Source organism: Nycticebus coucang, chromosome 10 (assembly GCF_027406575.1).
Source record: "Nycticebus coucang isolate mNycCou1 chromosome 10, mNycCou1.pri, whole genome shotgun sequence".
NCBI classification, from domain to species: Eukaryota; Metazoa; Chordata; class Mammalia; order Primates; family Lorisidae; genus Nycticebus; species Nycticebus coucang.
Window position 1 is genome coordinate 76191617 of NC_069789.1, and position 25491 is coordinate 76217107.

General features: G+C 35.1%; 1 protein-coding gene across 1 annotated transcript in view; it reads right to left on the reverse strand.

The window, feature by feature from the left end:
• HMCN1 (hemicentin 1) overlaps positions 1-25491 on the reverse strand; it is a 496417-nt gene that overhangs the window by 334586 nt on the left and 136340 nt on the right. Inside the window, exons 3-4 of the mRNA XM_053606928.1 lie at positions 13741-13899; positions 12561-12683 (exon numbers count right to left, since the gene is read on the reverse strand). Coding sequence (XP_053462903.1) covers positions 12561-12683; positions 13741-13899 — 282 coding nt within the window. The remainder of the gene's footprint in view (positions 1-12560; positions 12684-13740; positions 13900-25491) is intronic.

Consider the following 25491-nt stretch of genomic DNA (forward strand, 5'->3'; position numbering starts at 1 on the left):
ATTAAAATTATTAGCAAATGAAATTAGTCCTTTTGTCTGATTTTTCTATTTCTGATTTTCTCACTTAGCCATAAAGAGCCAGCCAGCTTTACTTCATATTTTTAAGAGTAAAATGTTGTACATTGCTAGTCGATCCACTGACTATATCCATTTCAACAGACTATGCTAATGTAGATATTACCACAAAAAAATCCGTCTTTGTCATATATCCATTGCCATAAAGTAAATCCACACAACAAATGTGATATCTTTGCTTATTTACATTCCTAAAACTACAGTCTTTAGTGTTGGTTATCTTATTACAAAAATAAAGAATCCCAAAGCAGAGAGCAAACTATATCCTGTGGCAGAAAGAGTCTTAAGGACTAAACCTGCGTGCATACAAAGAAGATAGTGGCATCAGATTCAAAAGAATTAAGAAAGGGTCCAGAAGGGTTTCTAAGATTCTATTAAAGAATAATCCAGACCCTGGGAAGAAAAGAATGACAGGTAGAGCCCTGGACCCTGAGTTGCAGGACTTGGATTTTAGGTCATGCCCTAACCTAGCTTACATGGGATGTCATTATGTTTGGATAGAAAGCTTTCTTAGGCATGGTAAAGTATCAGCAAGACAACTAACTACTTTCTTCTTCAATGTATGTGGTTATTAGAACTAACAAATAGTAGTAGACCTGGGAATTTTGTTCTAGGTTCTCTTAGTCAAAATCTCAATTTAATTTTCCTATTTCATTTCTTTAATCATTCATTCGACACATATTAAGTATGTGTTGCCTATATTCCTGAGTACAGGTGGCAGAAATACGTATTAAAAATTAAAGTAATTCTGGCGGCGCCTGTGGCTCAGTGAGTAAGGTGCCACCCCCATATGCCGAGGGTGGTGGGTTCAAACCCAGCCCCGGCCAAACTGCAACAAAAAATAGCCGGGCATTGTGGCGGGCGCCTGTAGAACCAGCTGCTCAGGAGGCTGAGGCAAGAGAATCGCGTAAGCCCAAGAGTTAGAGGTTGCTGTGAGCCGTGTGATGCTACGGCACTCTACCCGAGGGCGGTACAATGAGACTCTGTCTCTACAAAAAAAAAAAAAAAAAAAATTAAAGTAGTTCTTAGTCTTGCAGAGTTTACAATTTAGCCCAGCAGGTGCACTGTTGTTATAATACATTATGATGATATGAAGAGAGAAGAGCAAAGGACAGGCACCTAGGTCAAATTTGGGGAGTCTGGGAGAGTCACTGGGAGCCATTTCTTCAAACATAAGTTTTGGGGGATGAGCGGGAATTATCCAGGTAAACTGGGTGAATGATTGGTGGTTGCCTACTGCTGTAGCTAGAAAGTTTTCCAAGAATAATGAACAGATCAGCCAAAGTCTTGGAGGAAAAAGCATGGTACATTGGAGAAACTAAGAAGTTAGCTATACCAGGACATACCATGGCTCACATCTTCTGTGAACTCGGTCAATCTCTAGGATAGAAGTACCTGCAATCATCAATCTCTTTTTTGTACTTTCGTTCCCATTCCGTTCTATGCTCTATCTCCATTAACCTAAGTTTTACTGATCATTCTGGACCTAAGTTCTTCACTGTGTCTTCAAAAACCTCACTCAATTATTGGACTTCCTTATTCCCATCTTCACTAGAAAGGCAAGATGGTTCTTAATCTCAAGGGAAATATGTTTGGTCTCTTCTCTAGCAACCCTCTTTAATGAATGTTGTTCATTACCCCGCACTCCGTGTATCTTAGGGATTGAATCCAGGGAAGCCTTTTCCTTTCTCACTGCTGCTTGTCCTACTCCAAATAAAACCATGCTCCTTTGAGACTTGTACCACTGTCTTCATTATTGTGTTGCCACTGTTCTTGGTTTATTGAAGACTTTGTCACCTGACTCATCATCTTCTCTTCTTACCAAGTCTTCTTGTATTACAGTGATTTCCGCAAACAGATGACACATTCTCTCAATGACCTCCTCACCTCCTGTGACCCTCATTACTCCTTTCATCCCCACATTCCCCAGACCACCCTCAGAACTTGCCATTAACTGGGGCTCCAGACATCTCCCCATCTCAATACAATCTTTAGTTCCTCCATGAGAACATGCACTACGTCTATTTTTGCTCAATCTTGAAACCTTGAACACCAACATATAGTAGATAGGCCTCAGCAATTTTGTTAAAAAATGGATAAATGAGTGAACAAAGGAAAGAATGAAGATATACTATAAATAAATGAGAGAACTTTAGGAAGACAAGTCAAAAACTCATACAGTGAGGAAACACTACGTGAAGAAAAGATGGGTTGACTGGGAATGTTAGTATGAAAACTGAATGAAAAATAGTTTACCAACTAATTGAATGTGGACAGCAAAAAAGAGAAGAGATCAGGATAACAGTTCATTTGAACTTGGCTTAATACAAAAAAGGCAGTAACATCAAGAGCTAAGTGGAGACCTATGAAAGAACATGCCCCAACTTAAAGGTGTCACCAGCAGTGTCAAGTTAAGATGACCAAATATGCAGGATGAGAGCCAGGGAGGCAGTCAGTGCTAGAGATTTGGCCAGATCTTCACAGAGTAAAAGGAAACACAGTGAGATTCATTCATTCAGATATGCACTTCACAACTTTTAATTGAGCACATGCCAATTTTCAAATACATTTGAGGCATAAAGCAAGAGATATGTAATATAATACTGGGCAGAGTACAAATGCTATAAAAATGAAGTAGGATAATAGGAAATAGAATAGAAAACAAGGGGTGTTATTTTAAACAATGCCATCAGGAGAAAGAGACTTTTAAGCAGAGACCTAAATGAATTGAGGAAGGGAGTTAGGTCCAGAAAAAAAAAATGCCTGAATTATAATATCAAGAGAAAGAGTAAGTATAAAGGCTAGCTAAGTTTGGGAAACACAAACATTTAAGATAAGAGGAGGAACAAATATCAGTGAAGGACACAGAGGAGAAATAGAGATCTAGTCGGGGAGAACATCATGTTATCGACACCAGGCAAGAGGGTTTTAAGAAAGTGAAATGGTCGACAGTGTCACATTTTTAAATGGGAAGGAGGACTGAAGCAACATTTATTGGGATACATGAAAAGAACCATTCTAGATGGATAGAGAGTCAAAGGTGTGATCATAGATATGAAAGGACAAAAGAAGTAATTAGTACTCAAGAAGTCTGGTGAAGAAGAGGTTTATACCTAAAGAAGAATCAAAACAGAAGATGGAATTTGGTTCATGAATTTGCTTTTAGAGGAGATGTGATCTCTTTCCTCTTAGATTCCAAAATTTGGCATCTTGCACTGTTGGTGGGACTGCAAACTAATACAGCCTGTTTGGAAAGAAGTATGGAGAATCTCCAAAGAACTCTAAATAACCTTCCATTTGATCCTGTAATTCCATTTCCAGGCATCTACCCAGAAGAAAAAAAAATCATTTTATCATAAGAATATTTGCACTAGATTGTTTATCGCAGCTCAAGTTATGATTGCCAAGAGGTAGAAACATCCTAAGTACCCATGGAATACTATTTAGCCTTAAAAAAAAGATGGGAGACTATATCTTTTGTATTAACCTCATGGAGTTGAAACACATTCTTAGTAAAGTATCACAAGAATGGAAAAGCAAATATCCAAAGTACTCAATACTAATATGAAGCCAGCTGATGATCTAGTACATACCCACACAGGAGAAAAACTCAATTCAATTCAAGTTGAGAGGAAGGAAGAAAGGGAAAGGAAGGAAGAGGGATTGGTCTTCTCACACCTAATAGACACAGTGTAAGGGTTTATGGCACAGGTCCTGGGTGGGGGACAAAACTGCAACAGGGACTTTACCTAACAAATGCAAACATTGTAACCTCATCATTTGTACCCTCATATTAATTTGAAATAAAAACAATACTAATGAAAAATTTTGGCACCTTAGGGAACCACATCTACATATGATTTTTCTTAGTATGCCCATACTTCATAGCATAGAGCTTTGCTTATAAACGTGTTCCCTTAGTATGTGGAGAGAGTTTGAAATTTTCTGTTTTTATTGGAAATGCTTTTACTATTTTTCTTTATTTTAAAACCAATACTTACTCATAGTGTTAACATTAAAAAAACTTAAAAGAAGAAATATGAAAATTATCTATAATCATACTAAATATATCCAGTGATTGCCATTATCAACATTTTTGACCTTTCCATTTTTTAGAAATAAGCATGTATATATGTAAATGAATGTATTTTTTTAAAACTGCAATTTTACCAGATATATAATTTTAAGAGACATTGCTTGAATTAACAAAAACTTGTTAATTTTGTTAGTAAAAAACGTGTGTGTTATTAATTTAAATAGTTTAAATTTACTTCATTTGCTATCATATAATTGCATTAATTTGTTAATTTAATAAGTATTATTAAATAAATAATGGACAAATTTTCAGAAATGTATCATAATTTATGAAGACTTTCTTCCTTTTCACAGAAGACATTGATTTCAAATTTTAAATCGTTTAACCGTACTGTGCGTCCTTTTTCTAAGTTCATAATAAAAATGAAGTTGGTAAAATAACCCAATGATCATATTTCAAAGTAAATAAATTAGCTGGATCTAAAATTATAATTAAGAATTTAGAAAGTTTTTTTTTTCTCTTTCCCTGTATTCTATCACTCACACGAAGTTATTTAAATCATATGGTATAGGACTTTAAAGCACATTTTTCTTCTGGGGCCATTAGCAAGAAAGAGAAAGCCATTTGTAATTTTTGTCACAAAGCCAAATCATGACCAAAATGTTACAAGGGAGCTCTCAAAAGTAGCTCATGCCATCTCTCAAAAGATTTCACTTTTACAACCCTATTACAGTCAATTCACTCTAGGAATGCAAAAGGAAACCTGGAAAATATATGAAGCATGGACTCTGTTTCCATTTATTTATCCTAGGTCAGAAGGAAATGTCTCAAATAAAACTTCCCTGACTTTGACTCTTAACTCTTTCATCTCCTCTTTGCTACTGCAGAATAAAAAACAAAACTTAGATGATCTGTGATGAATTTTTTTATTTATGTTAAACCACTGCAAACAATGATAAGTGATATGTTTGGTATTAACATGGCACTTCATGGAACTGCTTACCATTTTCAAATTTGTTGGTTCCTGTCATACAGAAATATTTTTTAAAAGACGGGGGTATTTTATCATTCTTTATAGATGAAATCCTTTAAACTGCATTTTAGAAATAATACTGTTTTTTTTCTACACACTTCAAACTACTTTTAATTGATATATACATTTCTGCCAGGATACTAGCTAAAACTTTATTTACATACCATATTTAGTACAAGAGTTGTAACTTTTTCTTTAAAATGAATAGAAACTATGTTATGGGGTTGGTAATTAAGAAAATTAGAAAATTATACAAGATCATCTTTCTCTAGAAGGTAAAGACAGTTAAATGGGTTAAATTATTATTATTGAAGAAAAAGTATTGGTGTGTTTTCCCTTCAATTACATAAATGTAAGGGCAGTAGGCACATCCTGTTCTGCTAAAAAGGTTGGCCTAGATGTTCAGGAGCCTTTTGGTAAGAGAGAGATTAAGACCCAAAATTCTTCTTCTCCAAACGCAAAGTTAGGTCTTTTTCAAAATACTTTGGACACATATTCTCACTTGATTTTCACACAGAAAAAAATTCTTGCTGTATACAAGTATGGTTTGTAACTCCTAGATAAAATGACTGAAATATAATTGCTTCGTAATTATTTGAAATCATAAAATGGAAATGTGGTATTTTTGAGACATCAGGAATGTAACTTCTTAAATGTAATAGTTCTCTTATTTTTTATCTATTCCTATAAGATCAGATATACTCTAATATATATGTATGTGTGTGTACACATATATAAAGAGATATTACTTGATCATAGGCAAGCCCTTTATCTAAACAAAAACACTGCAAAGAAATCTTTTAAAATTAAATATATAAAATATAGAAGGAAACATCCAAATTTCTCAGGCTGCATGAAAGTGGCTTAATAGCATTGTATTTGTTTCAACACCACTGATTTTTTCCTTGTTCCCTTGTATTCCTTTGCAGTTGCCTGTGAGTTAACTGTTGAAGAGATTACGGCCAGTGATTTCAGGGGCTAACTAGTTGTTTCCATTTTAAATATCAAACATTTAAGACATGTTTCTCTCAATTAAAATCTTTCATTTCTACCTCAACTCCAGTGAAACTAAAGACCAAATAGGGAGAATAGCTAATCTCTTTCAAGTCACAGGTCAAATTTTTAAAAAACTGAATAAATTTGTCTAAGACATTGAGACTGACACAATTAACTTTCTGATCATTAAGGCTCCTACAAGCCGAAAATCAGCTATACAAGTAATCGATTCAGTGAGCCCTGATATCTCATCATCAAACTAGATGTTTTATTTTATCTTCTAATCATAATAGAAGCTGCTAAATAAACAAGTTTATTTCTTCTTCTTTTTATTTTGGTTATGTTGAAAACACACAGCTTATTAAAAAAAAGGAAGAAGAAGAAGACCATGCACATTATTGACTACTGTTTATCCTTAGATAATATTTCTTTATTTTTCTAAGAAATATTCTTTCAGGCATTTATTTAGTTTCTTTCTCTTTAGATGAAGATTTTCTCTCTAGAAAGAATCTTTAGTAAGTAGTATCCATTCTCTTGTCTGAATTTTAAAACAGGTCAGATATGATTGTCTTCGGAAGGATTGTGGGATGACACTTTCATATTGAAACTTGAATTGCATAAGCAGTGAGTTCTGTTGTATAGATATGATCCCACTGCACATTATACAATGTATTTCTGCAGTTGGTAACTGGTGCTCCAAACAGGTCCCAGAGCCAACACACAAAACCATGGAATGAAAGATGAACAACATTATCATTTTGCAGCGCTTATCCTCTTAACTAGATATTCCCCACTTTCCATCCCCTTCAGGTTCCATCCCCTGCTTGAATTTTAGTACGTTTTTCTAAATGGGATTCCTTTGAGAACAATCATGTCCCCTTCGGCCCAGCCCTACCGTTTGTGAGGAATATTATATACTATGTACTCTTGACATGACATTATGAAAAACTGCTCATGTGCTCAGAAGCCTACAGGCAACAGACAATTTTTTGAGCCATATATTAAGGACTTTTTTCTTTTACCTAAAAAAAATGGAAATGTGAAACACATGGCTTCATTTAACCATATTAGTGACCTATAAAGCACTCCCAGGTGCCTGGAAGTGAAAAGATAACTATGTGACTGGGTCCTTAGCATTCCTAGCACATACTCAACAGGGATGCCATGTCAATTTCAGTGCACAGTAGAGAAAGAAAGCATTCCATTGGAACTAAGGTTCAGACACCCATTCCTTTTTTGGTATGCTTGTGGATGTGGAGACATCCATTTATTTCAAAGTTTGAGCTCTGAACTCTCCACTCCATTTCAACACTTAATTAGGTGAATTCAAAGAAGGGATAAGTGGAAACATTTACACATTGTTTTCACGTATTTCCTGTAGCTTTCTGGAATGGTATAGGTGTTGCTAGTAGATTTTCAAATTTCAGAGGAAACACCCGTTTCTACTTATTTTCAAGGTCAACAGGAAGGTTATGTTTTTGAAATGACACCTAGAGTGAAACTCAGAATAGAGGAAATCAAAATGGCTGATGCCTAGTTTTTGAGCACTCATTGTTCAGAACACTGAGCATCATCGTTAAGCCTATTTGCAAAAAGCTCTTGGTCTGAATGCTAGTCGTAAGTGGAAGGGGCTGTGCTAAATTCATACCTCAGTAAAGTTTACAGCTTTTCTAGTATCAATACTGACCCTAGGGGAAAATGAGTGAAAAACTGGCAAGAGAAATAAATTCAGTAATCCCTAATCTATGAGGCTTTTTGTTGCCAGGCTGCTGGATTTTTCACAGATGCATTTTCTGGGTTTTGGTAACTGGTGCTCCAAACAGTTCCCAGAGCCAACACACAAAACCATAGAATGAAAGATGAACATTTTTCATCATTTCTTCTGAAATAGTGAGTTCAATTCTCCCCTTCCCATTAGAAGGTCTTCACTGGGAAAAACCAAGATTTATTTTTTATCTTCGAGTCTCATTTCCCTTTACAAACAGAAGAGAGGAGCATTTGCTCTGTTGTCCACGAGAAGAACTCCATGGACCTGCCTATTGCTCACCTCCAAGACATTCCTCAGACCAAATCACCTCCCTTCTTTTCCAAGCAGGAACACCCAGAGACCCTGCCTACTTTCCCCTCCTTTCAGCAGCTGCAATTGCACATGCTAACTCCAAGAGAATGGGATTTATTCTGTCCAGAGATTCCCAGCCTACCTACCTCAAAAGGTTGCTGTAAGGTTAAAGGATACACTCAGCATAGTATAGAGTATGACACACTCCATAGTATGATGTGCCTGGAACATTATCAGCACTCTGTAAGAATTACCTACATCATCATCATTATATCAGTATTGATGTTATTATTATACCTTAAATGAGCAGTTAAATTATTTACTTTTCAATAGTTCTATTACTAATCATGATGTGAAACTAACAAAAATAACAAATACGGGGAAATTGCAAAAGTTCAAGAATCTTATAAAATTCTTTAGTAGTTCTAAGTCCATTCTCCCTCAGGCATATATTTGTAAAGGTGGAGCTCACCAAAGCACCCCAATACCCCTCTCCTTCAGCACCCACAATAGAATAAAGGCATGCCCAGGACCTACGATCAAAGCAAAACCACAGCTGCCCCCTTTGACAAAGGAGAAATTCCTGTCTTTAAGGATCTCTAGACAGGATGATTTCCACTCTTTTGGAACTCTATTCAGCTTATTATATGCATTACTTATTTTCTTTCATCCTCACAATTGTCCTGAGAGGTAATTAACGTGCCTATGTTCACACGAAGAGTCTCCCAGAATTACACAAAGTTGTTTCATAAACTTGTCCAACCAGCTCTAGACAGAAATGGCATTTGAATTCAAGTCTCCCTGATTCTAAAGCCCCAGGGTTTCCTTTTACGGCATGCTGTCTTTGACTATCTCATCATTGATGAACTCTAAATATATATATTTCTTTGTTTTAGAAAAACATCCCCAGGTGGTTGCTGGGATATTTTAACTAGTATGTATCCCTAAATAAAAAGAATAGCAGTTAATATTGATGTAGGTATTGATATGTTCTAAAACCAACAACCCTATTAGTTAGGGTTTACCATCCTCCCCATTTCACACAAAAGGAAACAGAGAAACACAAACTGTCTAAGATCACATGCCTGGGATATGAGCCATGGTCCCAGAGCCTGAATCTAAACTACTGCAAAATACTGTTTGCTCCTTCAGATCCATTCCTTACCCTTCTCCATCCAGCTCTACACCCAGCATAAGAAATTTTTGCCTCAACAGGGCCCCTTGTTCCTCTAGCTTCCAGTTAGATTTGGGGAAATAGAAATCACCAGGAATGGGAAGGAATTAGGTACTTACTCCCCTCATCCCATTCTTATAGGGCTCAGTTTGTCTATGTAAGACCACAGTTCTTGATGAGCCATCAGCCTGGGTCTCACCGGGTGCTGTATGAGCTTTTTCCTCTTCTCCTTCAGAAGGAAGGGGAATCCAGGTGATTCCACTGTAGCTGGATTCAGTGTTTCACCATTTCTGTTGCTAATGATTTGCCAAGGTTTCAGGGCCCATACCTTGGTGAATCATTATTTATTAAATCATCTCTGGCCCTTGTTGAGTGAGCCATCTGTTTTCTGCTTGGATAATTACCAATAGCCTGCCCTAATTAGTAATTAGGATAATTACTAAGATCTCCTGGAATGTTATTTTGTCACAATGTTAACATTTAATGTAATGGGACCAAATTACCAGGCTAGAATGTCCAGGGAAAAGTGTCTTTTGGGGACAGGGAGGGAATGACAGAGAACGTGAGTTGGGGGAGGTAGGGAGCAAGGATGGGGAAACTCAGGAGAAGCAAATTATCTAATTAACAATGGATCTTTTGTGTTAGTTTCTTTGACACAAGGATATAGCATCTGTGAGAAACTTTGGGTTATGAAATGTGGACTTTTTCTGACACCAAAAGAAGCATTAAGTAGATCAACTGATAATCACCCAACTTACAAAGAAATGGAGAAGTAAAGCTGCAATAGTTTAGTTCTTTTTCTGTATTCAAAGATGAATGAAGTACATCTTTGAGATGTGTTTTAACTTGTGTTTCCAAATTGTAATACCATACAGTGATTTATAGACCACTGCTACTCAGCCAAATAATGTCTTCACTTCTTTTATGTTCAATAAAGACAAAAGATACTTCTATCTTCTATTTAATCATTGTTTTAAAAAAACTAAACAGAAATAAAGAAAAAAATTCAAGTTAGCTCAAGAGAAAGTTGATACAAACTATATCCCACTCGGTTAGGAAACTGATGAACTAGATTAATAAGAATAAAAGATAACACCCTCCAATTTCCTTTAGAAAAAGCAGATGAAAATTACCTCTTTGAGTAAAATGAAAGGATTCCATGCCTATGTAACTTCCCTGCAGTTCTTGTGTCTAGTAATTTTACAAATATCATTATAGTATCTATTTTTCCCTAGAGTTTGTAATATTTACACAATAAAAGAATTTGGAACAAGGAGAAAAAAAGAAATGACTTAATTACGTACCCAAAAGTTTGCATATCCAATTTTAACACTGTCACAAAGCTTCCTATGAACAAAATCTTCCACACGGCGGCTTTTTTTAAGACACATTTTGACTTTTACAGTTCCAGTAGGCCCTCCACAACATTTCTTTTCTTACACACAGTAAAAAAGAAAACTATCCAGCCTCTTCCTGGATTCTCTAACTCAGATTTCTCAGCAAGAATTAGTTTCTGATTTCTAAAAAACATGGTGGCACAATCTCCCCTCATTAAAAAAAAAAGCAACACTATCAGTTTGATAATGATACTTGACACATATTGGGCACTTGCTCTGTATCAGACCTTACACTCTATGTAGTGTTCTATGGAACATTTTATATGCATTATCTCATTTAATTTTATAAAACTTTCTGAAATGGAAAATTCTATTCTCTCCCTGTTACAAACGAGGAAACTAGGGCTCTCAGAGTCCATGTTACAAAGAAACATAAAAGTTTTATCATGTAGGATGCATTTATCTTTAGGTAACTGACTATTTGATTTTAATTGGCTTCAGCAAAAAGACCATTTCGTAACCCTGGAGGCCCAACAGTAGGATGGGTTTGGGTATTGACTTAATCTAGAGACTGGACTTTCTTAGCTCTTTACTTTTCCTTGTATTTGTTTCATCCTCAAATTTATATCAAGATTCCTGCATCAGAGAGTGATTCTACATCCATGCAGGACAATATCTTGAAGAAGAGAACTTTTCTAAGACATCCCTGACTAAATTCCTTCTGAGTCTCATTAGTCCAAAGTGAATGAGCCAGCCTGTCCTGCACCAATTGGTGAGGGAATTTGAATTACTATGACCGACAGAGAAATCAAGGCTCATCCCTGCTAGCATCAGACTCCAGTTTATAAAAATAGACAATTTTAGCAATGCTTCCTTCTAGTCCTATTCAGTGAATGCTAAATCTAAAGATCAGAATATATGTCAATGATCTGGGAGGGAAACGCCATCAACAAGCTAGTGAGTTAAGTTTCTGTTATACACCTACACATACAAAAATTTCTGCAATTTATACCACATTTTTGCAAATTATTTTTATAAATTATTTGGTAATTGTCAGAACTGTTCAAATTTATTAGAACTATAAAAATCATGCATCATGCTGTTCATTTAATAAACTTTATCACCCTATGGGGTTTATCTTTTCTACTTATGACAACAATAATATTTTCAATTTTATGTAACTCAGTTTTCCCTGGGTATATGGATATAAATGTAGTCACGTTTGTGGGACATACCTATGTTTTTTTCTGGCTCCAGTGCCAAGCTATTAGTTCTATGGTTATCCCTAAAATTTTACCCAATTTGTTTTGGGAATCCCTAAGTTATCCATGTTGTCCAATCTCAAGGACTTTTTAAGAAAATACTAATATTTTCTTTACAATATAAGTTATAGATTTTATTATCATAAAAGTTACTTAGAGTTTTTGACTTTTAATATTAGAGGCCAAACCTCATTAGAATTTTGCTCAATAATTAAGTTTTTCACATTCTACTTCAATAACCAAACCTCATTCTATCAGCTGTACAAAAGTTATCCATCAGAAACACAAATTGACCTTTCTAAACAATTTTTTTAATTTTTTAATTTTTAAAAAATTTTTATTCTAATGAAATGAATTTCAAATACATTTATGCTTAAATTAAATAATGTATTGGTATAACATAATACAATACAGAAATTAATGTTAGATAAATCTCTTTCTCTACGTTAGTTCAATGCTTTTTAACTTCTAGCCTAGAGTAAAACCTTTTGCTTGAAATTATTTTTGAAATCAAACTTGTCACAATGAGGCTAGTCTAACTGATTTTGGTAATGTAGCTCATAACGTGTACCCCTTTATTAAACTGACCTCATTAACTTGCTTTTTGTCCAGGTGGAACACTTGACCAGAACTTGTAGAGGCAATTTCTTCATAGACTTTATATCCAATATGGTTCCTGTCATCACAATCTCCAGTAAGCACAAATACCACCTGTAATTTTTTAACAAAGCAAAAGTTTAATAGGTTTTCAGAAACTGCAATATATTCAGTATCTCTTGTGTAAAAATATGACTAGGCAAGTAGAAAAATAATATGTATATACGTAATAGTTCTTAACTTTGTACTCTGTTTAATAGCAAACCCAGACAGGAACATAGTTGTTTATATTTCAGAAGCACAGGCTAAAAGTTACGGAAGTGGAAGTGACACATGACTGTGATAGATTCCAACACGGCCTCAATTCTTCACCCCTACCTACATTGATACACTTTGTCAAAAGATTTTGAAGTTCTTCTCATTAAAGAGGAGTTCACTTGGTCATCTTTTAATCTGATCTTGGCCATGTGACTTCCTGTGGCCAATAACATGGGGCAAAAGGCCATTCTGCAAGTTCTGAGCCTAGACTCAATAGACCTTGTCGATTTCAATTTGCTCTCAAGTATTTCTGCTGTCACCATGAGAATGACATGCCTGAACTAACGCCCTGGTCTCACAAAGAGGCTGAGACCTGTGAAGCAAAGCCAAGTTGCCCCAGAGCCAAGTTTAGATAAGCCAAACCCAGACTATTCCTAAGTAAGCAAGCCTACACCAATTGAACTCTGTGAACATGTAAGAAATAAATGCTTATTGTTTTAAGCCATTGAGTGTCAATATAGTTTGTTATGCAACAATTGTTGATACAAGGAATAACTCTGACTCAGGCATGATGCCACGTGAGAGGTAATGCTGAAATATAAACCTTTTTTGTTAGGCCTATGCTTTTGTCAGTCATTAGGATAAAATGGTAACAAGTACCTTAATTAATCCCCAATCATTTCTTCTCCATATTGAAAAACAAAGCATTCATATGCTACATATGTGTATGTATATGTGTGTGTATATATCACGCATACATTTAATATGCTTAAATTAAATGACATGCTTATTGGAGTACATACCTGTGGCTAGTTATAATTGTTATTCACCACCCATGGAATAGTTAAAATGCACAGGCAACCTCCTACATTTCATATTCAGATAGAAAGGTTGGGGACCGATTCCTACTCACTTGTGACTGTTTCTGTTGGATAAGCTGCAGCACCTCATGGGTGAGCCGGTAATCCTTGGACCGGGCATCAGTGAAAACATAGATGAAAGAACCAGGAAGAGAAATTTCCAAGGCAATTTTTATAGCTCCAATACTCATTTCTGGACAATCACCACCACCCTGTTGATGAGGGAGAAAAATGTAATTACTTTATCAGTAAAAGAGAAATGAACATTTTAGTTATGACAAGTTATTTCAGGAGTTTTAGGATTGAGAGAGTTCCCTTCGCTTGATTTTCTGTATTTGCCATTGGATTAAACACCTTAGTCAGAAAGAGCTGGAAAAGATATAAATGATGTGAAACTGGAAAATCTGTACTTCTGGATAAATTATAAATTCACCCAGAGTACACAAAATAATAGAGATTGTTCTACAGTTTTTAAATGTGAACTCATTCTCCTATTCTCTTACATGACTCTCTCATACGTACCCTCTTTTTTCTCTTTTCACTCTTATTTGATGACCTTACTTCTTACTCTTCAGAGAAAACAGAAGCAATAAGAAGGGAACACTCATAAGCTCCCACCACGATACCTATCAATGTACCTGCAATAGCACCTGCATGCCCACCGTAACAGTGGAGGGACTGTCTGCACCACGACTAAGGCTAACACCTGGGCACTAATCCAGCACATGGCTCCTATAGCTTTTGCCTCTCTCTACTCCATCATACTCATTACTGGATCATTCCCACCAGTGAATAAAGATACTGGCATATCTCCCAAACCCTTCAAATTTCTACTCAAATATCATCAGAGAAGCCTTCCAAGATTATCCATTTTGTCACTCTACTCACTTCACACTGTTTCGTTTTTCCTACTAACCTATATCTGTTTTATGTTCTATTTGAATAGGCTCAACATGTGTTTCTAAACCAAAATAATCCCCATTCTAAGAGGAATTCTTGTCACTTTTATTTCCTTCATAATTACATGGATTATATTATTAATATTATAATAATATTCTGTTTCCATGTCATCAGTATTCTTCAAAACCACAGTTTTAAAGATTGCATAATTTCCTATTTTATACATCTGATGGTTTAGTCAACCATTTCTCTATTGTTGAGTATTACTGCTTTTCCAAATTTTCCTCTTCTATTATAAGAGAGAGAGAATCAATCTGATTTTTTTCTTTTTTTCTTACCAGGCCAAGGGAACAGACTTTTGATCAATATAATTTGAGCAAGTGTAATTGCTGAACACCTTGCGAGTGTTTGAGCATGGAAAAATGAATAAGCTACAATATCTTGTCCTTAAGGAGCTTGTGGCCTAGAATAAACAACCAAATAAAAAGCAGGGAAGCTTGGGATGATGGAGACTTTGTAGTATCAGAGTCGAATGGAATCCAGGAACAAGTAAGAGCTCTTTCTCAGAAAGAAGATAGTTACACTGAGAAAGAGACGGGGCAGTATCTGGAAATTTGGGGGGAATTCCCAGGCATTCCTCTGGAAATTCTATTTGATTTCCATATTGGGACTGTCCCCAGACTTGAAACCATTTCAAATTCTGATATAGATACCTTGAGCAGTGGGATCTACCAAAGGTCATAAGAACCAAGTATTAGAATTGTTTACACTGTAACCTGATAAACTGGAGAATCTTTTCTTGCATTGAATCCCAATCAAAACGTAACAACCCTGGTGTTCTATTTATTACATGGGTTGGAACAGAACATCAAACTGTTAAAAACTGCCTCTAAAACTGACAGAGACCCACTAAATATTATGTCACTTTCTTAACTGTAAGGGGCTGGAAGCTGTAGTAACCTGATCTTCACTTTGGACAAGATATCAGCCATAGTCTTCTAGAAATTTTTCTGAATTAGCAGTCCCATCTATTTTTGCAGAAATTATCTCCCACCTTCTATCACTTACATGCATTTTCAAAGGATTTAGTTTTCTAGATAACACTGCTGTCCAATACTTGGATACATGTGTCTTCAAGCTGTACTTATCTCTCAAGTTTTAATTTTCCATTGCAATGTCTTATTATATACCTACTCCTAGAAGATCTAAGGGGCTTTACAATTTAGTGCATCTAAAATGGAGCTCCATTTAGGTTGTCCAACCATATCTTCTCTATCTCTGACAATGATACTATCTGCATAGATACATAGGTTCAAACCCTGAGTCACCTTGAGCTCTGCTCTCTACCTTCACGTAACCAGTGGCTGTTCATTCCATTTCCACCCTGAATCTTTCCCTTCTCTTTCTCGTTACATCCTAGCATTCACTCTTCTCATCATTAATTTTATTACATGCATAGGCTTCCATCTGATTTTCTGCTTTTCTTTCCATTAAACTTTACTTCTCCTGCAGTAAAGAGCTATATATATCAGTTTCCTGCTTAAAATCTTTCACTAACTACTTCTGTTGGATCAAGTTATCTTTAGTTTTCTCTCTCCTGTTGCTCCTTCTCCATAAATTGCTCCCTCTAAGCTAAGAGGACTTCTTGTTCTTTTGAACAGTCCCCTTGCTTCACATCTTAATGCCTTACATACTTCCTTTTTTTTATTTTTAACATATAATTACTTACTTATTTGCTGTGGACAATCACACTAATAGTATATTTTAATTTCCATAAGAATTGATCACGAATTTAAAACATTTTTTAAACTCTAATTGACTTCTTCTTATTCTTATTTTTTTATTACTAAATCATAGCTGTGTACATTAATGCGATCATGGGGTACCATACACTGGGTTTATAGACCATTTGACACATTTTCATCACACTGGTTAACACAGCCTTCCCGGCATTTTCTTAGTTATTGTGTTAAGACATTTATATTCTACATTTACTAAGTTTTACATGTACCCTTGTAAGATGCACCGCAGGTGTAATCCCACCAATCACCCTCCCTCTGCCCAACCTCCCCCCTCCATCACCTCCCTCTCCCCCTTCCCCCTATTCTTAGGTTATAACTGGGTTATAGCTTTCATGTGAAAGCCATAAATTAGTTTCATAGTAGGGCTGAGTACATTGGATACTTTTTCTTCCATTCTTGAGATACTTTACTAAGAAGAATATGTTCCAGCTCCATCCAGGTAAACATGAAAGAGGTAAAGTCTCCATCTTTCTTTAAGGCTGCATAATATTTCATGGTGTACATATACCACAATTTATTAATCCATTCGTGGATCAATGGGCACTTGGGCTTTTTCCATGACTTAGCAGTTATGAATTGGGCTGCAATAAACATTCTGGTACAAATATCTTTGTTATAATGTGATTTTTTTGGTCTTCTGGGTATATACCTAGTAGAGGAATTATAGGATTGAATGGCAGATCTATTTTTAGATCTCTAAGTGTTCTCCAAACATCTTTCCAAAAGAAATGTATTAATTTGCATTCCCACCAGCAGTGTAGAAGTGTTCCCTTTTCTCCACATCCATGCCAACATCTCTGGTCTTGAGATTTTGTGATATGGGCTAATCTTACTGGAGTTAGATGATATCTCAAAGTAGTTTTGATTTGAATTTCTCTGATGATTAAGGATGATGAGCATTTTTTCATATGTCTGTAGGCCACACGTCTGTCTTCTTCAGAGAAGTTCCTCTTCAAGTCCCTTGCCCAGCCTGCAATGGGATCACTTGTTCTTTTCTTGCTTATACATTTGAGTTCTCTGTGGGTTCTGGTTATTAAACCTTTGTCGGAGATATAACATGTAAATATCTTCTCCCATTCTGAGAACTGTCTGCTTGCTTTACTTACTGTGTTCTTGGCTGTGCAGAAGCTTTTTAGTTTGATCAGGTCCCAGTAGTGTATTTTTGAAGCTGCTTCAATTTCCAGGTGGTCCTCCTCATAAAATACTCTCCCAAACCGATTTCTTCAAGGGTTTTCCCTGCACTCTCTTCTAGTATTTTTATAGTTTCATGTCTTAAGTTTAAATATTTAACCCAGTGAGAGTCTATCTTAGTTAATGGTGAAAGATGTGGGTCCAGTTTCAGTCTTCTGCAGGTTGTCAGCCAGTTCCCCCAGCACCATTTGTTAAACAGGGAATCTTTTCCCCACTGAATGTTTTTAATTGGCTTGTCAAAGATCAGATAACGGTAAGTAGCTGGATTCATCTCTTGGTTCTCTATTCTGTTCCAGACATCTACTTCTCTGTTTTTGTGCCAGTACCATGCTGTTTTGATCACTATCGATTTATAGTATAGTCTGAGGTCTGGAAGCGTGATTCCTCCTGCTTTGTTTTTATTTCTGAGGAATGTCTTGGCTATTTGAGTTTTTTTCTGATTCCATATAAAACAAAGTATTATTTTTTCAAGATCTTTAAAGTATGACAGTGGAGCTTTAATAGGGATTGCATTAAAATTGTATATTGCTTTGGGCAGTATGGACATTTTAACAATGTTGATTCTACCCAGCAATGAGCATGGTATGTTTTTCCATTTGTTAACGTTTTCAGCTATTTCTTTTCTTATGAGTTTCATAGTTCTCTTTATAGAGATCTTTCATGTCCTTTGTTAGATAAACTCCCAAATATTTCATCTTCTTTGGCACTACTGTGAATGGAATAGAGTCCTTTTCAGCTTGACTATTGTTGGTATATATAAAGGCTACCGATTTATGAATGTTGATTTTGTAACCTGAGATGCTGCTGTATTCCTTGATCACTTCTAAGAGTTTTGTAGTAGAATCCCTGGTGTTTTCTAGATATACAATCATATAATCTGCAAAGAGTGAAAGTTTGATCTCTTCTGACCCTATATGGATACCCTTGATCTCCTTTTCTTCCCTGATTGCGATGGCTTAAACTTCCATTACAATGTTAAAGAGCAGTGGAGACAATGAGCAGCTTTGTCTGGTTCCTGATCTGAGTGGAAATGATTTCAATTTAACTCCATTCAATACGATATTGGCTGTGGGTTTGCTGTAGATGGCCTCTATCAGTTTAAGAAATGTCCCTTCTATACCAATTTTCTTAAGTGTTCTGATCATGAAGGGATGCTGGATATTATCAAAAGCTTTTTCTGCATCAATTGAGAGAATCATATGGTCTTTGTTTTTTAATTTGTTTATGTGCTGAATTATACCTATAGATTTACATATATTGAACCAGCCTTGAGACCCTGGGATAAAACTGACTTGATCGTGATGTATAATTTGTTTGATGTGTTGCTGGATTCTGTTTGTTAGGATCTTGTTCAATATTTTTGCATCTATATTCATTAGTGATATCGTATAATTTTCTTTTCTTATTGGGTCTTTTCCTGGTTTGGGGATCAGAGTGATGTTTGCTTCTAGAATGTGTTGGGTAGTCTTCCTTCTTTTTCTACATTTTGGAACAGGTTGAGTAAATAGATACTAGTTCCTCTTTAAAGGTTTGGTAGAATTCTGACGTGAAGCCATCTGGTCCTGGGCTTTTCTTTTAGGGAGATTTCATATGGTTGATGCTATTTCAGAACTTGATATTGGCCTGTTCAACATTTCCACTTGATTCTGGCTAAGTCTTGGAAGGTGACGTGCTTCCAAGTATTGGTCAATTTTTTTCAGATTTTCATATTTCTGAGAATAAAATTTCTTATAATATTCATTAAGGATTTTTTGAATTTCCGAGGAGTCTGTTGTTATTTCCTTTTTGTCGTTTCTGATTGATGAGATTAGAGATTTTACTCTTTTTTTCTTGGTTAGGTTAGCCAAAGGTTTATCTATTTTATTGACCCTTTCAAAAACCAACTTTTTGATTTATTGATCTGTTGTATAATTCTTTTGTTTTCAATTTCATTTACTTCTGCTCTAATTTTGGTTATTTCTTTTCTTCTGGGTTTGGGGTTGGAATATTCTTCCTTTCCCAGTTGCTTGAGATGTCCCATTATGTTTTTAACTTTCTCTCTTTCTGTTCTCTTGAGGAAGGCTTGCAGTGCTATAAATTTCCCTCTTAGGACTGCCTTTGCAGTATCCCCGAGATTCTGATAATTTGTGTCTTCATTGTCATTTTGTTCCAAAAATTTGGCAATTTCCTTCTTAGTCTCATCTCTGACCCAGCTATCATTCAGCATAAGGTTATTTAACTTCCATGTTTTTGTATGAGTATGCAGATTCCTGTTGTTACTGAGTTCAACTTTTATTCCATGGTGGTTCAAGAAGATGCAAGGAATAATTTCCATTCCTTTAAATTTACTGAGGTTAGACTTGTGACCTAAGATGAGATTGATTTTGGAGTAAGTTCCGTGGGCTGATGAGAAGTATGTGTGTTCAGTTTTGTTGGGATGAAATGTTCTGTAGATGTCTGCTAAATCCAAATGTTGGATGGTTAGGTTTAAATGTAAAATTTCTTTGCTCAGCTTCTTATTGGAGGATCTATCTAACACTGCCAAAGGAGTGTTGAAATCTCCGACTATTGTGGAGCTGGAGGAAATCAAGTTGCTCATGTCTGTTAGAGTTTCTCTTATAAATTGAGGTGCATTCTGGTTGGGTGCATAAATATTAATAATTGAAATCTCATCATATTGAGTTGTACCCTTAACAAATAGGAAGTGACCATTCTTATCCTTCCTTACTTTTGTTGGTTTAAAGCCTATTGTGTCTGCAAATAGAATTGCAACACCTGCTTTCAAATAATCTTTCTACTATTCCATTCCACCATCAAACACTCCTCACCAACAGATGCATTTCTAAATTCTCCCATTTTTCTATAAACTCTTTGATGTCATGAACTGTGCCTTGCTGAGTCCTTAAGTCTGCAGTTCATAGTATTTTGCTGGATTAAAATAATCACTAAGTAAACATTTGTTGAATTAGACTGTTTCATTCCCAAGGTTGAGATAATATGACATCTTTTCTTTAACTTTCTCATTTCCTATTAAGATGTACCTCCTCACTCTTCAGATGTATTCTAATATGCTTTATACTTTATTGCCATTTAACATATTTTCTTTTGCATAACAGTTATTTGGGGGTTATTAAATGTGCAAGAAATGCTGTTGAGTGGACTTTTGTGTACTAGGAAAATTGGAAATAGCTATTAAGCATGTTGGAGAGAAATAATTTTTACTTGAAGCCAACTTTGCATATCTATAGTGAATATTCTGGGCTGCTTTAAAAAATTAGATTCCTAGTGTTCATTCAGAAACTTAAGCAAAAACATTCCTCAACTGTGCTTGACATTGTGTTCCTGGGATATAATTTATTCATATCACAAGCTTTTGTTGAATGGTCAAGTACACAATATGCTCCATGGTAGCATAATTCTATTAAAAGTTTAATTGCCTTTTGCTAATTGTCACCTAAAACAAAGGGGCTGGGAGAAGTCTGTCTATAGGCCAAGTATCAGAACATCTAAGAAATCTCCACAGACACATGTTTAGGAGCCCAACACGGCTTAATATTGGTTAATAACCAAAGGACTATGAGGGACTGACACAGCTAAAACTCTACAGGGAATTTCACAAATATCCTTTTATAGCTTAATCTCCAAAATCGACTCTTTGACTTTTATGGAAGAAGTAATAGAAAGTCTCAAAGCAGCCAGAAAAAAATAGGAACTGTCAAATAAAAAGGAAATATTTTGACTCACACATGTCAAAAACCCATCCTGGATATGCTTATACATCCCTTAGGAATGAGTCGTATAGCTTAGTAAATTTCTTCCTGCTATGAAAATCAGTGCATTCTTTTTAATAAAAATGACTATTCTCCTGAATTTCACATTCGCAATACATATTATTGGATATATATGGATTACATATTGATTATAAGTTGTTCTCAGGAATAAAACTCATACCAAAAAAAAGGGTATCTTTAAATTATTACCTTTCTCTTTATAGCTAACTGAAAATTAAAAGTAAATTTTAACTAATAATTCATATATCTTGTGAATTTGTCCATTTCATCGTGAATACAGGTTCCTAAAAAGAAAAATAAGTTTCTTCTTTGGCCAAAAGATTGTATTTAACATAATATTGCATCCTTATGGGAGCTCCCTATCCAATACTTGATCTTGGTTTTATAATAATTTTTAAATTAAAATTGACCACTAACATGATCTATTAAAAAAATGCTTTCTATCTCCAATAATACAGGCACCACTAACTAGCTCACATTGCGACTGAGCACTGGAAAGGTGGCTAAGAAACTGAGAAACTAAATTTTTTTTTTTTTGAGACAGAGCCTCAAGCTGTCACCCTGGGTAGAATGCCATGGAGTCACAGCTCAGAGCAATCTCCAACTCCTGGGCTCAAGCGATTCTCTTGCCTCAGCTTCCCAAGTAGCTGGGACTACAGGTGCCCGCCAGAACATGCAGTGATTTTTTGGTTGTAGTTGTCATTGTTGTTTGGTGGGCCCAGGATGGATTCAAAACTGCCAGCTCTGATGTATGTGGCTAGTGCTTTAGCCGCTTGAGCTACAGGCGCTGAGCCATAAATTTTTCATTTAATTAACTAAAATTTAAATAAAAAAGCTGAAGCAATGTTACTTTTATATTGATGATGTGATAAAATGATAATATTTGGGATATATTGAGTTAAATATATTATTAAAATTCATTTTAACTGTTTTTCTAAAAATTATATATGTAAAGCTCCTAATATTTGTTAGACAGCACTACTTCAGAACAATACATCTGATTAAGTTATGTAGATTTCATTCTAGGATGTTAATTGTAAAGTTGTTGCTTTACTCTAAAAGTTTTCCATGAACTTTCCTTACTTGGCAGAAGTTGTTAGAGACAAAATTTAAGTTGATTTAATTTACTAAGGGTTAAGAAAGTACAACTTACTCCAAAAAATCTACAAATTATTGATTTTTTTTAAATCGTATATATACACACACATATATTATGTAAATATATATGCACAAAGCTTATAAAGATATATATAAGTAAATGGCTGAATGAGATTTTGCAAAATAATTTTGACCCAAACTAGGCACAGTTGCTGTATTCAATCTGAGCTTTACTTAAAGATATATATATCTTTATATGTACACACACACATATATATATATATGTACATACACACACACACACAGGGTGGCCATAAAGTTCATGTGAAATTTAAAATCACGTGCAATTTAAAATTCCACATGAACTTTATGGCCACCCTGTATATATTCAATGTTATCTATAGTATGTGTAAAAGTGTGTGTATGTGTGTGTGTGTGTATAACTTAGCCCACCAATTTGTTTATATTAACAACTTTCAGATCTTTAAATTTAGTTTTACCACAGTAGGACTAAAAGCATTACCAAATTGTCCGTTTTACCAATAAACTTCACAAAGTCAGATTGCAGGTTGATTTGTGTTAAACTCATGCATGTGTACAGATTCAAAAATTAGGAGTAATAAAAAGGTGACTGAAACTACAAAAAGAAACTATTGTTAAGTTTTATTTCCAAACTTAAAAAAAAAGTCATCCTTTAAAGTCTTTAACAGTTTCTGTTTTAACCTGACTACCAAATGGAAAAAGAGGTAAAATAATAATCTACAAAACATCTATGATGCAGGAATTTATAATTGAGGAATCTGAATCTGAAAAAACGTTATCACTAATGTATTCAATACATTTATGGTAATAAGGCACTCTACCTCTATTAGCTCAATGTTCACTCTGAGCCACAGACTGAGACACTATTTTCACAAACACTATGTTATTTTTTCTTCACATCAAATAATGAGGTAAGTATCATTTTTAGCACTCTGTTATTTGCAGAGGACTAAATTTTGAAAAACCCTTCCCCAGGGTTACACAACTAGTAAGTGAAAAAGCAGAGATTTGAACTACATTCTGCATAGTCTAAGAGTTCAATGAGGCATTTTATTACCATCATCAACTATGACTACAACCAAGCAGTTTGTCCTTTTAGACACTGTAAAATCACAGGAAAAGAATTCCCACTCTCCCGGACACCCACAGAATATCGTTCTTTCTTCTACTGTAGCATTTAATGAGTTGTATTATAATTTGTTTCCTCCCATTAGATCCCTGTTTCTTGAAGAGCTTAATAGATGTTCCATTGTTGTTTTATGAATGAATAGTGAGTAAATGGCTGAATGAGATTTTGCAAAATAATTATGACCCAAACTAGGCACAGTTGCTATATTCAACCTGAGCTTTACTCAGCCTATCCTGTCCCAATTCAAGTGATATAATTCCAGAGCTAAACCCTCTGAAAGTGCAAATGCCAAAAGTTGGGTTTCTTTAAATACACACATTTATATTACACACACACATACATGTGTTTTTGAGTAGTATATGAAACTAACACCCCCAATCAATCAATCAATTAATATCTCTCTCTCTCTCTCAATCTCTCTCCTGACATACAGTTAGATTAATACTTAATGAGAGAAAACAAATGCACCTATGTAAATACATTTCTTCGTTGCCACACAAAGATGTACACACACACACATACACAAAAAGGTATAAGGAAGATGAAATTCATAATGTACTGAATTGGACAATTCCCTCTAAATGTATATAAATAAGAGTTTGACTTTCTTAGTCTGTGTTTTTATTTGAACCCTGAAATCCCACTAATTGATATCAGTAGGTACACATTTTTGCTTCTGTCATTTTATCTTTATAATTCTACTGATAGCCACAATTCACTAAGTTGCCAAAGATACTCCAGATAGAAAAACATGTGCTGAAAAAAGAACAGAAGCATGAGAACTTTCAAAGTAAATGTTACTCCTAGAATTAAAAAAATAATAATTGTAAACTGTAACCTCAGAGGTACAGTGACAATTATGTCCAAAACATGAATTCTTAGAAAATAAGATTATATAAGAATGAATAGAAATGCTATTAGTCAAAGGAGTAATAAAAAACAAATTATCATGCTGTCTATTTAAAATACAAGACAATGTGGGAGCAGCACTAAAAATAAACTGAACCTTTAAACTCTGAGAGTTTAAAGAGTTGGAGGAAAATGAGATCCCTGCTCAAAACCTAATGGGGACATGTTTATCCAATGAACAATCCAAGACCCAGGAATGCTGATCTCAGAGCAGGCACTTTCTCAGGCCTTATTATATCTCTTAGACAACCCGTTTCAATGCTATTCTCATCTCCCAATTTCACTGAACTCATCTGTTCCCAGTTGTTTCCCAGGTACGTCTGACCCCAAGCAATCAAAACAATGAAACTTTTTTATAGGCTCATGCTTAAGTCCAAAAAAATTCTTACTAGCATTACTATACTTACTCTTATTCTAAGAGTACAATCTCCTGAATTTTGAGCCTATTTTCAAAATCAGACTATATTCTTTTCACTTGGGACACCCAGGCTTGAAATGTGTAATTTACTTTTTACCTGTAAAATTTAGGTATGAACGTCAGTTGCAAGCTAAACAAAACTTTACAACCCTCCGTTCTCTTTCTTAAAATACGGTTGTGTCATACTTTGTCTAGGAAATAGAATGTACATGTGGAAACCATTAAATAGCATTGAATCTAATTTAAAGTTGCATCCAAGCAAGTATAATATAAATCAGGATGATTGCAGAGTTCATCAGTGACAAGTGCTGGCCTTCATCACTTATAGAAAATATGGCAGGGCTGTACTGTATACAATCAGAATATTGCAGAGGTCAAACCTTACAGCTCCAAAATAAAAATAAAAGATGTTACATCCCAGGCAGTCTACTATGCTTCCCTTTGCTATATAGTGATCACCAAATAAGTATGAAGAAAGTAGAATACAAATTAAAGAATCAAAAAACTGTTGACCTCGACTCCAGGCTCATTAAAGGTAACAATCA